We start from the raw sequence: 15,650 nt of genomic DNA, 5'->3' as shown, positions 1-15,650 counted from the left end.
TAAATGCTAGGAAGTGATCTCATGCTCTCCCTAGAAAAGCAGTGGATATTAAAAAAGAGGGGTCTGATCTTGTTTTGAATTCTGTGCTGGCCATTGGAACTTGTTGGTCTCTGCTATAGAATCCTCTCCACTGTTTTTCACATGTTAAAGTGCTCTATGGATGGACCGGGGCACTAATTAGCATTGAGTCTTCCAAGAGTTGTGTTTAAGTAAAATGTTCTTACTACATTATCAGAACCAATGTTCCCTCTAAGCTGTGGAGTCCTGTGAGCAAAAATTCTACTTTGTGAGCTACTGGCATTAAAGTTGTGAGCAGGTGATTTGGCTACTGCATAAATTAGTTTGCTCTGGAGCCGTCCTTCCTGAGCTAAGACAAAAATGTGTGAGCCGGAGGCTAAAAAACTGTGAGCTAGCTTACACTAACTCAGCTTAGAGGGAACACTGAATTCAGAACTGGACATATTTTCCAAGAGTATGAGCATTTTCAGGGCTAAATTCTTTGTTCAGAGCTCATTGCAAATACACATGGAAAATTATTCCGTGAGTGGTTCTATTTAGGGAAAGGACTTTTTCGTTTTGCATATGTTTATCCAGAAAAAGTAATAAGTGTATTACTTCCTTGAAGGTGACATATTAGCATTTTTGTCTGAGTGCCACCCAAAATCTCATGGTAGAAACTCCTCCCTGATATGGAGATTGGAAATCCCATTTCCATAAATGTTGCTGTGAAGACACTAAACTGTGTTGATTACGGGAAACGTGTTGTGTGCCTGTTGAGGATTATCTGTAGTTTGCTTCCTGTGCCTGTACTGTGTCCAGTTTTTCATGTATGAAAAAGTGAAACATTACTTCCTAACCCAAACACTTCACCCAAACTCTTTTGCTTCCTCTGATCCTTCCTGCAGAAGCTCTGTCTGTCTGCATTTAGGATTTATATGGGTACGTTTGCTTGGAAGTCTGTCCCTTTGCTTGCTCCTCCCTTCTTCCTACTGGCACTGGAACTTGGGTGGAAACACTTGGCAATGTTTGCTTTGGATGAAACCAAGCTACTTAAGAGCCTGCAAGCAGAAAATACTGTTCTTTGTATATTGCTGGTGATTGCAGTCTCTTAGTGCCTACCTTTAGACGTTAGTGAGGAAATACTTTGAAGTGGCAAAAGTGATTTGAGGTATGGCAGTTAGTTTTGAAGGTAAGAGCTGTTGAAATCCTTATTTGAAGGAGGAAGAAGTCCAGAGTCCTTCCTTGTTTATAAAGGAGATGCAAGTTAGGCAGGGAACATCATTCTAACATCTGCAAACAAACTGTTTCAAGGGTTTCTCTTCTTCATAAATCCTCTCAGCTTCTTAGTTATGTTTGTCCCCAAAAGACTAAACGTTCTTTGTCCCTGAATAAACCATTTTGTAATATGGCTGGATGCCTTTATTTACTTAGTTACTTCATCTATAGTCCACCTTTTTTTGCAGAGACTCAAGGTGGATTGCATAATTTTAAAACAATATTATGAAGTGCCATATAACACATACAGTCATTAAAGATGGATTACAGAATTAGCAAACAATGCAGAATGACCCTTTAATATGTACAGCAAGCAGTGCAATCAGTTTAAAAATTTCAGAACCACAAGATAAAACTGGAAAACAATGTGAAATATAGTCCAATACAAAAAACAGTGCAATTGAGAAAAAGTTCTCAGACATTACAACTACAGCTCTGTTCCCTTTAGAAAATTGCTGTCCTGAAGAATCCCATTTTACACATTCTGTGGAATGAGAGGTGTAATTCAATGTCTGACAATGTCAGGCCATTCCATAAGCTGGGAGTCACAACAGAGAATGTTTGGGCGCAGGGTGTTGATTGTACCCGTTTGCAGGGTAGTGATTTCATGAGGTTTTTCTCAGATAAATGAAGCTGCCCTTGAAAAGTAAGTCAGGAAAGATGCTCCCCCAGATATGTGGGTCCAAGGCCAGGAAGGGCTTTGCAGGCATTAACCAGTACCTTTAATTGAATTAATGGGTAACCATTGGAGCCACTGCAGAAGAGCTTTAGCGTGCCTACTGCGCCTGGCTCTCAATAGTAATCATTACATGCTTTCTACACCAAGCTGGAGTTTGCATCTTGGGGTGATTCTTACCATGGTCTCTGTCTCAAGATGTGTCACTTCAGGGATAGAGGTGATTCTAGGAAAGATGATTTCACACCTTGGGTGCTGACAAAAATAGTGATTTCTGTGCCACTTAAGGTTCAGCTACTTCAGGGAGTGAGGATGACTTGGTTGGGAAAAGAAAAACAAACACAGCAACTTTGTCTCTCTGGTTAGAACTTTTTAAATAGAGCTTTACATTCTGTTAGACACCATCAAGGTCACATTTGTGGTTCCTTGTCCTGGGAGGATTCTGTTCATGTAACTTCAGACATAACAGATTCTTGGTCCAGGTGGAATTGACTTATTTCGTACTGTGCCCGCCCACCCAGCCTTGCTTCCACTGCTGTCTTTCCTTCTTTTTCCTGAACATACCCCCCACCACAGCAGTTCCTATTGGGAACTTCCTTCATCCCAGCCTCTCTCCGGCTTCTCACCTATCCTGGGCCTTGAACTAAGGGGCAGTGCCAGTTCACACCATTTGCACACAGGCAGCAAGCTAGGACACCTCTCTGCCAAATTCCTCTTTCCCCTTGCAGTCTTTCTCCTTTCTTCCACCTTTCGATGAATATCTCCAACATTACGGCACCTACTGATTCTCCTGTCTCCAGATCTCGTCCTCATTCTCTTCTCTTCTCTTCTCTTCTCTTCTCTTCTCTTCTCTTCTCTTCTCTTCTCTTCTTTTATTAATTTGATTTTTACCCCGTCCTCCCCGCCAAGGCAGGCTCTGGGCGGCTTGCGTAAGAATAGCAATAAATAAAACAACAATATAAATATCAGTATAAAACACACAACATAGTTATCGAAAACAATTTACATAGTGATGGTGGTACAGCTGTGGTAAAGTGCATATGAAACATACATTCAGTGGTAAGTTCCACTATTGGCGGGCTCAGGCTGGAAATAATATTGGCACAGGACATAGATGATGAAATGCAGCTCCATGCCTGGTGGAAGAGCTCCGTTTTCACTGCCCTGCGGAACTGTGAAAGGTCCCTAGTCAGGGCAGGGCCCTAGTCTCTCTCGGAAGCTCATTCCACCAAGTTGGAAGAAAAAGTCCTGGTCCTGGTTGATGCCAGGGGCCAGACGATTTTGTGACCCTGACGTAGTGCTCTCTGGGGAACATGTGAGGAAAGGTGGTCCCTCAGGTAGGTAAGTCCCTGACCATAAAGGGCCTTAAAAGTGAACACCAGCTTCTCTTCTTTTCATCTTCATGCCTTCTTCTTCCTTTCTTTTTCTCTCTGGAATTGCCATTCCATCACCCAGAAAGCATCCACTCTCCATTGATCTTTTGAACACCAGCTTCTCTTCTCTTCATTTTCATGCCTTCTTCTTCCCTTCTCTTTCTCTCTGGAATTGCCATTCCATCACACAGAAAGCATCCACTCTCCATTGATCTTTTTCACTGCAGATCCCTGTAGCAAGTCACCCTTGCCAAATTCAGACTCTGCTCCTCTGCTGCTACATTCAGATGACACAGGAAGCTGCAATTCCGCTCCAGTTGGGCATGAATACAGTTTGTTGTTGTGGCTCTCGCTTCTCCTTCCTGGCATGCAGAGCATCACCGGACTCTTCCTGACTTCAGCAAGCTCCAACTCACTGTGATGTCTGAGTGCAGGCAACTCAGGGAATTGGAGTGTGATTCCTCCACACGAGCCAAAATCTTGCATGACATAAACCAGCCCCAGATTGAACTTCAGCTTGTCTAACTGAAGCACAGGCCGGGGGTGGATAGCAATTTCTTTCTGTAAGTCCTTACCTGTCAGTAGATAACCCTGTGCAAACAGAGACCAGGTCTGGTTGTGTGTGAACCTCATGTTGGGTATAGGGGACAGGTTAGGAAATCCTACTGGTCTCGCATCCACCTTACTTGCCAGCAGGCTTCCTGGCTGAGCTGACAGAGGTGGCCTCAGATTTGGTGTCGAAGACCTCAAAGGTGATTGTTCTTAGGAACTTCCGTACAGATGCGCTGAGGCTGTCTTGTCAGTTCAAGCTCAGGACTTCATAGCCACCACGACAGCCATGGGACTGTCTCAGGCTGTGATTGGCTCCACCCATGAAAAAGGACATGCACCGGATTTCTTTTCTGTGCTGCAGAGCAGCTTGCTTGTTGTGGGTGAAACACTGCACTGAAGGCTCATTTAAACTTACTGCCTCCTGCCTGCAGAGCTGGTGGACTTCTTATTGTAGTATTGATATAAGAATCTACCTTAAAATGAATCTACAGAACTAAATAATGCTAATTCCTATATATACTTTAGATATATCAATAGATTTAAATCATTCATGTATCTAGATTGATCAAAATCGATAGATAGATATGACTAATTTTGACTACAATTCAAAGCTGAGTATTTTCTTCAGATATATATCTGCAATATTTGTTTGAGAAAACTATAGCATTTATGCTTTTAAATCTTAAAAATATATCAAAATAGTGCAAGTTTCATCTTCTAAGCTCTAATGTATTTATTTTATTCATATGTCTCTTTCGATGCTCAGAACCCCTGAGGTAGCTAACAAACTAATATATGTGTGTGTGTGTGTGTGTGTGTGTGTGTATACACACACACACACACACACACACACACACATATATATATAAACAAATACATTGGGCAGGATGGAGGGTCAGCTAGGGTACATTAAACAAAAACAAAAAAGTCTTTACCTGCTGGCAGAAGATGGCATCAGGAGGAGACAGACAAGTTCCAGAGTTTTGGTGCCATAGCAGAGAAAGCCGTCTCCTGGGTTGCCCCCCACCTAATCTCAGAAGATGGGGCAGTGCCTCAGACCATGACCATAGTGGTTGGGTGGGTTTTAAGGGAGTAGGCAATCCTGCAGGTATGTTGGTCCCAAACCATATAAGGCTTTTAATGTCAACACCAGCATCTTATGCTCTTAAAGCTTAAATAACTGTAGTATTTTGATAAGTATATTTCTGGAGAAGAATCTGAACTAACGTGTACGAAGAAATGGAGCTGCCTGACCTCTGCAAGATAGTGAAATCAGGAAGGTTTTTGCTAGCAAGGTTAAGCTGAGGCCTTCCTCATAAAACTCTAATATTTGTCAGGCAAGTTTTAAAACAAGCTGAGTTTTTTAAATGGATCTTGTTCCTTTCCCCACGCCCTGCCCTTCAGCATCATCTTTTGAGGCAAGGCTTAGAGACACCTAGTCATGTCAAAGATTCAGAGAAAGCAGAGAGCAGCATTTGATACTGTAGTAGGCAGGTAATGCCACCCCTCTGGACCGGTCTTAGGTGACTCTATATCTTAGCAATATGATTGGTACCAAGAAGCCAAAGGACACTTTCATAATTTAGCCTCTTATGCAATGCTCCCTCTAAGCTGTGGAGTCTTGTGAGCAAAAGTTCCACTTTGTGAGCTACTGGCATTAAAATTGTGAGTGAGCGATTTGGCTACTGCATAAATTAGTTTGCTCTGGAGCCATCCTTCCTGAGCTAAGTCAAAAATGTGTGAGCCGGAGGCTAAAAAAAACTGTGAGCTAGCTCACACTAACTCAGCTTAGAGGGAACACTGCTCTTATATGAAGCTGGGTGTTTTTTTTCTGTGCCAGGAAAACACCCCTTTTTCATGGGTCCTCTTTTGGTGGTGGTTAAAACTGGATCAGAAAAAACACAAAATTACTTCAGGCCCCAGTGGTACCACCTCACTGATACTTGCAGAGTTGCTCATGTAGTTTGCTTTTCAGCAGCAATACTGTCACTCAGTGGACCCTGTTCCTAGTGGATCAGATTCTTGCATGTGACTAAAGGAATTAGAATGGCTTGAGGCCTACAGAAAGTTTCTTAATTAGAGAATGAGCCAAATGCCTCTGTTGCACTGAAGATCCGTTATGACTTGGACACCATTCCCATGAAATAAATGTCTAAGAAAAGAGGGTGTGTTATTTTTGTTGTCTTACCACGGAAGCTCAATAGTGCAACGTTAGAAAAAGAAACCTCTTGAAAACCAACCTTTTGTGTGCTGAATTCTTTAAAATTGTTTTTGAGCATGTTCTGGGCTAAATTTGCTGGGGATTTTATATTTTATTTTGGCATGATTTTAATTTGCACAGAGCACAGCTGCATTCTTCTGCGACCTAAGCGCACACCCTCGCGCACACAAGAAAATAGAAAAGAAACACCTTAAGAATATAGCGACCTAGTATTACTTGTCACTGTGCGCAGCTTACTTTGAACAGAAGCCAGTAACAACATTCTTGTTCACTTATAACCAGAGCTAGATTGTGGCTATTGTTTGTAGTATGATTGTAAACTACAGAAGTATCCCAATAACGTTTTAAAAATCTGTGTGCCTGTGGAATGGATGTCTCGTTAATGGTGGTAGCGTTTAACATTTTGATATCCATCTATAAAGTTTACAGTTCTTCAGGAGGGACATGTTTAAAAACGGTACATTACTCCCCAGTATATTGGTGTTGATACATTCAGTTATGGCACTTTGAACATGTATGACTGACTTCCACTCCTTAAGTACTCTGGTAGACTCTTGGTGGCCATTTGGTCAGTAATGGCAATGTCTTCTTGAAAACTCAAACCTGTGGGAACTGACCTTTCTGCCCAGCTTGAGAGAAGGGGATGGGATTTATGGCAAATGCTCTGCTCGAGGACAGGTATGTGGAGTGTGTCAGTAATTCTGCTCTCAAAGATGTTGTCTTAAAATGTGGCTGATCATCCAGAACACTCTACCTAGTTGTCATGTACCCCCGTGTCATGTGATCAGTACTGCAAGCATGACCTGCTCTAGTAGTGTTCCTTGCTTCTGGCCTATTTCTTTTTGTGCGCCTATCCTGCAATTACCACACAGCTTCTGTTCTGCCAGTTGTGATCTGTTATGTTCTAGCAGGATGAGGCCATGGTGTGATGCCTACACCCCTCTCCTTCTCTTGTTTTTCCTGCCCCCTTACAGGTCTTGTTCAGCGTTGTGTCATTATCCAACGGGATGAAAATGGATTTGGGCTGACGGTCAGTGGAGACAATCCGGTATTTGTGCAGTCAGTCAAAGAAGGTGAGTAGGCTTGCTAACGGCATTCTGCCGTTTCAAGTGGTACAGTTTACATACGGCGCGTGTTACAGAAAGATGCGTTTAATCTATTTCTGCATGTGATGTGAGAGAACACTGCAGAGTGCTAAATTTGTCCCTGATCCTCAGCATCACAGTTTCATGGCTCAGCCCACATGAAATAATGCACTTCATTGCACACCAGTTTGGTGTAGTGGTTAAGTGCATGGACTCTAGTCTGGGAGAACCGGGTTTGATTCCCCACTCCTCCACTTGCACCTGCTGGTGTGACCTTGAGCAAGCCACAGTTCTGTCAGAGCTGTTCTCTCAAGGGCAGTCCTCCAAAGAGCTCTCTCAGCCCCACCTACCTCACAGGGTGTCTGTTGTGGGGAGGAGAAGGGAAAGGATTTTGTAAGCCGCTCTGAGACTCCCTTGGGTAGTGAAGGGCGGGGTATAAATCCAATATCTTCCTCTTCTTCTTCTTCTTCTTCTACATTGCACTTGATGGGGTGCGAGGAGACGTGATGCATTATATATAGCCAGGCTGCAGTTGAAACCGATGAAGCAGCACTAAAAGCCATTTCTTATGAGAGGGGTTTTTTTTACTGTTTGAGAAATGCTAACCAAGTACTAAATAGTGTGCCGTGCACGGTAGATTTTTTTGTTTTATTTATTTATTTACATTATTTATAGTTCACCTTTCTCTCAGGGACTCAAGGTGAATTCAGGTGGGTAGCCATGTTGGTGTGAAGCAACAGAGCAAAGTTTGAGTCCAGTGGCACCTTTAAAACCTACAAAGTTTAATTCTGGGTATCAGCTTTCATGTGCAGGCACACGAATTACCCAGAATTAAACTTCATTAGTCTTAAAGGGTACCACAGGACTCAAACATTTGACTCAAGGCGGATTACACATAGTGAGTCTGCACAATTGACAAATGGGACATCTAGTAACCAGTATGTGTGGATTTTAAAAGTCTGGAATGACCAGTGATAGGGAACGAGCGTACATTTTTTTTCCTTCACTCCATAACCCACCCTCTCCTCAACATAAATATGTTCAGGGGAAATTGGGTTCCAGCTTACATGCATTTTTAAATGATAGCTGTGAAAGTTGGCATTTACTTTCTACCTGACAGACAGTGCAAATATCATCAGATATCTGATCAAGTGTGCGTGCACATGAATACTTATACCCAGAATTAAACGTTCTTGGGCTTAAAGGTGCCACTGGATTCAAACTTTGTTCCGTTGCTTCAGACCAACACAGCTACTCACCTGAATCTGACTTCAGACAGTTATTCTCTCTTAGCCTGATGTCCATCACAGGTTTATTTTGAGGACAAAATTGGAGGGAGGGAACCATAAACACTATCCTGAGCACTTTGTAGAAAAGGCAGGATTTTTTAAAAAGCAGTAAATAGTTGGGCTTGTAGCTGTTACAACCTGTGTGCTAAGAGTAATATTCCCTTGCTGGATTGCTTGACTAGATAGCTGTTCAGCTCCAAAGACTGCCCTGATCAGAAGTTTTTTCATCATCTGAGCGATGCCAGTAGTTGCTTTGTAAAGCTCTCGGGTTCAGATTGGGTCACTTGCCTTAAGTACCTAGGGCCTTGGAATCTTATAGATACTTGTGAGCTAGGTTACACAGGGGTGACTTCTGTAAGATAGGAGAAAGACTTCTGTGGGTGTCAGTTGATGTATCTGCTTAGCAAACCACCCCCTTATTAGTTTGGTGCATTAGCCCCAAGGTGGAAGTATGGTAAGTCTCCCTTGAGGACTTCCTGCAGTGTAGGCTCTGTGTCCTGTGCTGGTCTTGAAGTTGATCTGTCTATGATGTGGAGAAGCAGGAATACTTGAGAGACCAGCAAGGTCCACAGCAGCCAGTCCTAGTGGGGAGCGGCACAGAGCATGTTCTGTTTGCTGGAGTTTGGCCCTTGCATAACCTGAAAGGGAAGGTTTATTTTCCTTGGAGTCCAGAACAGAAAAATGCAGAAAATAAAAATTGGTTGAATTCCTAAGTGGCTGGTTCTTCCCTTCTTTAGATGGGGCAGCCATGCGGGCTGGAGTCCAAACTGGTGACCGAATCATCAAGGTAGGAACACGCGATGTCGTCAGAAGATTAAATTGCTGTTGGCGAGAGACAGGAATGCTTGAGTGGTCCCCATCAGTACAACAGCGTTTTGCCAAAAGTTACCTCTCAGGAACATTTGAGGCACTGTGCATTTTCCTATATTTAGAACTGGCAGTAAGCAGGAGACGTCCTGTTGCCAGACGCTTGCTTTTTTGTGGGAAGCACTCCAGTTTCATAACCTTGCTTTGTAAAGCTGATGCACGTCGCACAAGGTTTCAATTTCAAGTCTGCTAAAAGGCCCATAACTGTAAGCGTTGGGATGGGTGGGGGAAGAGGGAGCCAGAACTTCTGCTTCATGACTGAGCATTGGGATTCACTTCAGCTTTTCAAACAGCTCTTAGGCAGTTTCACAAACAAGTAGTGTAGGTATTGGGTTGAAAAAATAACATACAAAGGATACTTCCAAACGTTTTTGCTGTCGTCACATGAAAAGTCTGATCTCTGTGCTTAAGGAGTTTTTGCAAGGCTGGTGAGATCCTTAGTCTTTTTGTCTAGTGTGAAGAATAGGACCTTTTGAAGAACATCCTCTTGAAGAATGTGGGAGAAGTGAAACCAGTACTTTGAAGGGCAGAGATAGTTCATGTCACTTGCCTAGAGTAAAATTGATGAACCTGTTTTCTTTGCTTAGGTGAATGGGACTCTGGTAACACACTCAAACCATTTGGAGGTGGTGAAGCTGATAAAGTGTGAGTAAATTCCCTGCGACTATTTTAAATCCCAGTAGAGCCCTTGAGATGTGCGTGGATTGAGTGGTGGAAGTTTGAATTGCTCCTATGCAGTCAGGAGGCAAGTCAGTAATTGGATTTTAACCATGCTGTTGATCTATTACCTGTCGAAAGGCCTTGAGGTGCATTCAAGTACAATGTAAAATGGTATCTGCAGTAATTTGGAGAGGCCTGAAAGATGCTGGGGAGGACTGAACATATTTTCATTAGTGTACAATCTCCACTCATGTTTTGTAGCCACAGTTTGAGAAAACTGGGTTGCTTATCAATCAGTCCTTCAAACTTACTCTTCCCATCTCCCTGAGTTTTATTATTCAGTCAATGTGAAGGCTATGTTTCTAACCGACATCATGTGCTTCACTAAAGCTGATGCTTGTTGAATGATAGGCTGACACATGTCATCTTTAAAGAAATAAAAGTAATGATTTGGTGCAAGGCAAACTTGTGCTTTCATCTCTCCTTGTTGTTTACTACTTCATGTGCCCATCACACTGGCAAAGCCCTTCAGTATGATCACTCAAAGAATAACCGTTACCAGTAAGCAACCTGTTTTTACTATGCCAATGATGCAATTGTATGCTGGGTGAGTACTTGGCACATGTCAAATCCTGCAGTGGAGCCATTCCCTCTGACAACACTGCAGTGACGGGTGCGTCCTCAGTTGAAAGCCTTCCTGTGGGGAGTGAATTCAAGAGAACATGCAGTGTGCTTTCCCCCCATGATTCCTAAAATATACATTAAGAACTCTTGTCAATATCTAATGATGGTCCCATTCACACGGAGAAGTTGCCGCGTTAAAGACACGGATGATAGGTGGATTTTCGGTGCGTGACATCTGGGAAGCGTAGTTCACCCGTGGCTTCCTGCCGAAGATGCGGAGTAAAAAACTACCACATACAATGTACTAGTTTCCGGAAAACGCAGGGCAAGGGCGGGCGTCTGATCGCGTTTCCGCTTGAATCCCATGGCATCCGGCGCCCGTCCATGTCCCGTCGCAAACTGGATTTTTTTTTAAAGTCTCCACAGGATGCGCTTGCTCAATCATGCGCATGCGCAAACTTCAGTGAGAAAAAAATTCCCGTTTGCCACAGAAGCAGTGCCTAGCGATTGCCAGTGTGATTGCGCTGCTTCTTTGCCGCGCTTCAGGATAGCCGTGTGATCGGCACCTACCGGCGTAACCACGGGAACTCCACGGGACGTATGATTGGGCTGCCACGCTTTACTTTGCTCCGGGGCAAACAGCCACGCCTCACCCCCGCGTTATCTGGCCCGTGTGACCGGGGCCGATGAAAGTTTTCTGACTTCTTGCCATTGTTTTCCCATATAGTGAAGTTTATAACTGTGACAAGTTTTGAGGACTGAGGAACTGGTTTTCTGACAGGGCCTCCTGTCTAGTTAGTTTGGTGGTGTAGTGTTTAGGAGCACGGACTCTAATCTGGGAGAACCGGGTTTGATTCTGCACTCCTCCACATGCAGCTGCTGGTGAGACCTTGGGTCAGTCACAAGTTTTTTCAGAGCTGTTCTCTCAAGGGCAGTTCTTGTGAGAGCTCTCTCAGCCCCACCTACCTCACAGGGTGTCTGTTGTGGGAAGGGAAAGGGAAAAAAGAATGTAAGCCGCTCTGAGACTCCTTCGGATAGCACAGGGCAGGGTATAAATCCAGTCTCCTCTTCTTCTTCAACCTGAGTTGGAGGGGGAGGAAAAAACTAATAGGATTTTGTCTTCTCTCTGCAGCGGGTTCCTATGTAGCTCTCACTGTGCAAGGGCGCCCACCCGGGTCGCCCCAGATTCTGTTGGCTGATTCTGAAATGGATCCAGCAGCCTGTGCATCCAGCAGCATGTCTCCTATCACAACATCTCCTCACTCACCAGGAGCATCTGGGAACACAGAGAGAATTACCAGCCCAGTGCTGATGGAGGTAAGGTCTAACAGGCTTTGGGGGGGAAAGGGGTTTGACTGTGTGATGAATTAAAAACAACAGCACATTTTTTAATAAAATGCAGCAGAATGTAATCAGAACACCTACACAAACCACACAACATGTCTAATTCACAAATTAAAAGCCAATAAAGGAAGAGAAAGTACACATTTATAGTTATGCCTTTCATAGCCGTTCATTTCTAACAGTGTAAGGATTTTTTCTAAATGCAGCCACTTGCTGCCAGTTTTCGTCACCTAAAATAGTCTTAGAATTTTTTATTTGCTGTTAGTTTGGCTATTGATAACAATTCCCATATCTTCACGAACCATTCTAATTTACCGGGCAATGTTGGTTGTGTCCCATACACCAGTCTGGTGTAGTGGTTAAGTGTGTGGACTCTAATCGGAGAACCGGGTTTGATTCCCCACTCCTCCACTTGCACCTGCTGGATGACCTTGGGCAAGCCATAGTTCTGGCACAGCTGTCCTTGAAAAAGATCAGTTTCTGTCAGAGCTCTCTCAGCCCCACCTACCTCACAGGGTGTCTGTTGTGGGGAGGGGAAGGGAAAGGGAAAGAAGTTCGTAAGCCACTCTGAAACTGCCTTGGGTAGTGAAGGGCGGGGTATAAATCCAATCTCTTCTTCTTCTAATGTGTGAATGCCATCCTCACATGGGTCAGAGCCTTTACTGGAATCAGTAGTTAAGATGTTGACACAATTTGAGAGATAAATTTCAGGCTTCAAATTAAGGACCAATCCCCATATCTCCAAAATTGTCTGTTGGATTGTTTTTCAATAAACTTCAGCCCTGGGGCATGTCCACCACGTATGAACATCATTTCAGAGGGTAGCCGTGCTGGTCTGCCGTAGAACAGCTGGACTGGAGTCCAGTAGCACCTTGGAGACTGACAAGATTTTGGAGGTATAAGCATTCGCGTGTCAAATCTCCCTTCATCAGATACAATATCTGACAAAGGGAGCTTTGACTCAAAAACTTCTACCCCAGAAATCTTACTGGTCTCTAAGGTGCCACCGGACTCAAATCTCACATATGAACGCAGTCTGCTTCTGGAGAGGTACAAGATGAGCACTTATTACTAGCTGAAAGAGGAAGTTTAAATAGTCTGTTTGGTGTTAGGTGCCACAGGTGTACCACTTTAAAACAACTCTTATTTATATGCTATGATAAGGAAACTCTGTTCCCTTATTTGTATGCTTTGTATGCAGCGAGCCAGACTAAAGTGGAGAATCCAGTCCAAAGCTGGCTAAACATGTAATAAACAGACTGGCATAAGAGACGCTAGATATATTCAACCGTCATGTCAGTATATTACTGATCTCAAAGTGTAACTGTAAATAACATTATTGTGACAGTAAATACAATTAATAAACACTCATGAAGTAATTGTGATTATTAAGATACATGAAGTTATTTTGATCGTTATAAAGTGTATGCAGTGAGGGCAAATCTCAGCTTCTATGTCTGCTAGTAAAACTAGATTTTTTTTCTGTTTCTGATCCAGACAATAACAAGGCTCATTTCATTTCAGAATATGGGTTTTCACTTTGACTTCAGACTTGCAATATTTACTTGTCTGATGTTATTGCAAGCTGTTCAGATTGTGTCTGTTCATATGTCTGACTTCAGACTTGCAATATTTACTTGTTTGATGTTATTACAAGCTGTTCAGATTGTGTCTGTTCATATTTGTGATAGTTTATCCATGACCAGATTGCATCTGTTGTATGAAAAACAACTTTTAATTTCTGGATAAGACATATAGGAGATTCTTGTTTCACTTCTCAAGCAAATGTCTTCATCTAGTACTACCTTACATCTTTTAATCAGATCAAAGTATCTTCCAAACTTACATTCTTCCAGCTTATTGAAATGCTTAGTGTCTCCCCCCCCCCCAGCTTACTGGTGATCAGGTCATAAGTCAAGAAGCAGATATCCATTGACCCACCCAAATCATTTCAGGACATGGCACAAGTGTTTATATGAAAGTCTGAGGAAGAGCAGGATTGGGATGATTGCCACTGATCTGGTCCACTAACTCAGAACTAAGTTTGAGTCCAGTGGCACCAACAAAGTTTTATTCACGGTATAAGTGTTCGTGTGCAAGCACACTTCCTCAGAATATGTATGAGAACTCAGAACTGTATGAGAAGAATTTGAATAGCATTGTATCCAGCCACAGATAACTTCTACACTGAGGATTAAGTGGAAAGGCAGATGCAATAGATGGGTGACTTCTAAGAAATGAAAATGTGCTGGCAAAGGAGATTGTCTTATATACAAACCTGCTTGGATATAGATGCTCCAAAAAACGTTTTAACACAGCGACTGATCTAGAATATCTTGTTGAAGATCTATTTAAGACTAGCCCAACCTTCCTTGCATGTAAAAGCTGTCTGTCTCCTCTTCTTTTTTCATCAGGAAGAAAACAATATTGTTCACAGCCAGAAAGTGGAGATTTTGAGGAAGATGTTGCAGAAGGAGCAGGAGCGATTACAGGTACCAAAAGGAGGATATTCAGGAAGGAAATGTGAGAAATGAACATCTGTCTCCCAGAGGGGCCGTTTAACATGGCAAAAATCTTGAGCTGTAAGCAACAATGCATGAAAGTTAGCCCTTGTGGAAATCACAGGAGCTTCCTTGTATTCTGAAGAGGATTCCGGGGGGAGTCTTCTGGAAGTGAATGCCATGTGCTTGACTGTTCTCAGGAACAATGTAAAGTATGCTTACCTTGAAGCATGGGCGGGGGGCAATGAGTGCAGTGGTTAGAGGCTTGGCCTAGGGAGTCCTGGATTCAAATCTCCACCCTGCAGTAAGCTTACCAAGTGGCCTTTGGCCAGTTGTGTGCACACAGCATCACCGGATTATTATGAGGATGAAATGAGATCACACTGATGTATGCTTCCTAAGTTCCCCTGGCGGAAGAGCTGGGGTATAAACAAGAATGGTAATCATCTCCTTAGCCTGGCTGTTGCACAAATTGGGCTTTTAGCAGCAGCATTTCTTTTTAGAGTCAGGCAGTGCAGAGGAACATTTTAACAGTCAGAGCTTTATTTACTGCTAACCAAGGTATACGTGTACCTTCATGTATCGAAATAACGGTTTGCATCTTGCATGGCATGGTTTCAGTGTTAAAAATGTTTAAAATAATTTTAACTCCAGTCTTCATGAGACTGAAGAGGGAGCCCTTGCCCAAAGAAAAAGAAGAAGAGTAGGGGTTTTTTACCCTGCTTTTCTCTACCTTAAGGAGTCTCAAAGCAGCTTACAATCTCCTTTCCCTTCCCCTCCCCACAACAGGCACTTTGGGAGGTAGGTGGGGCTGAGAGAGTTCTGTGAGAACTGTGACTGGCCCAAGGTCACCCAGCAGGCTTCACATGGAGGAGTGGGGAATCAAACCCTGTTCTCCAAATTAGAGTCCACCACTCTTAAGCACTACACCACACTGGCTCTCACCCAGTAGCTCAAGGATTATTGATGAACTTTTCTATCTCCCAACCAGTGTTCCCTCTAAGCTACTGATGAACTTTTCATAACTGGGGAGGAATTCTATCTCCCAGCTTGGGGCTTGGGGCTCTTTAGCTTGGAGAAACGACGGCTGAGGGGTGACATGATCGAGGTTTATAAGATTATGCATGGGATAGAGCAGGTAGAGAAAGAAGTCCTTTTCTCCCTTTCTCACAATACAAGAACT

The 15,650-nt window shown here is 43.2% G+C and overlaps 1 protein-coding gene across 1 annotated transcript in view; it reads left to right on the top strand.

The window, feature by feature from the left end:
• The window catches only part of ARHGEF12 (Rho guanine nucleotide exchange factor 12), a 140,424-nt gene that overhangs the window by 55,278 nt on the left and 69,496 nt on the right, over positions 1 to 15,650 (top strand). The window contains exons 5-9 of the mRNA XM_015408614.1: positions 7,072 to 7,170; positions 9,209 to 9,258; positions 9,926 to 9,983; positions 11,755 to 11,939; positions 14,381 to 14,458. Of these exons, the coding sequence (XP_015264100.1) occupies positions 7,072 to 7,170; positions 9,209 to 9,258; positions 9,926 to 9,983; positions 11,755 to 11,939; positions 14,381 to 14,458 (470 nt within the window). The remainder of the gene's footprint in view (positions 1 to 7,071; positions 7,171 to 9,208; positions 9,259 to 9,925; positions 9,984 to 11,754; positions 11,940 to 14,380; positions 14,459 to 15,650) is intronic.

This window comes from Gekko japonicus, unplaced genomic scaffold (assembly GCF_001447785.1).
Source record: "Gekko japonicus isolate JY-2015 unplaced genomic scaffold, Gekko_japonicus_V1.1 scaffold1744, whole genome shotgun sequence".
Lineage (NCBI taxonomy): Eukaryota > Metazoa > Chordata > Lepidosauria > Squamata > Gekkonidae > Gekko > Gekko japonicus.
This window is presented reverse-complemented; position numbering and strand designations above follow the sequence as displayed.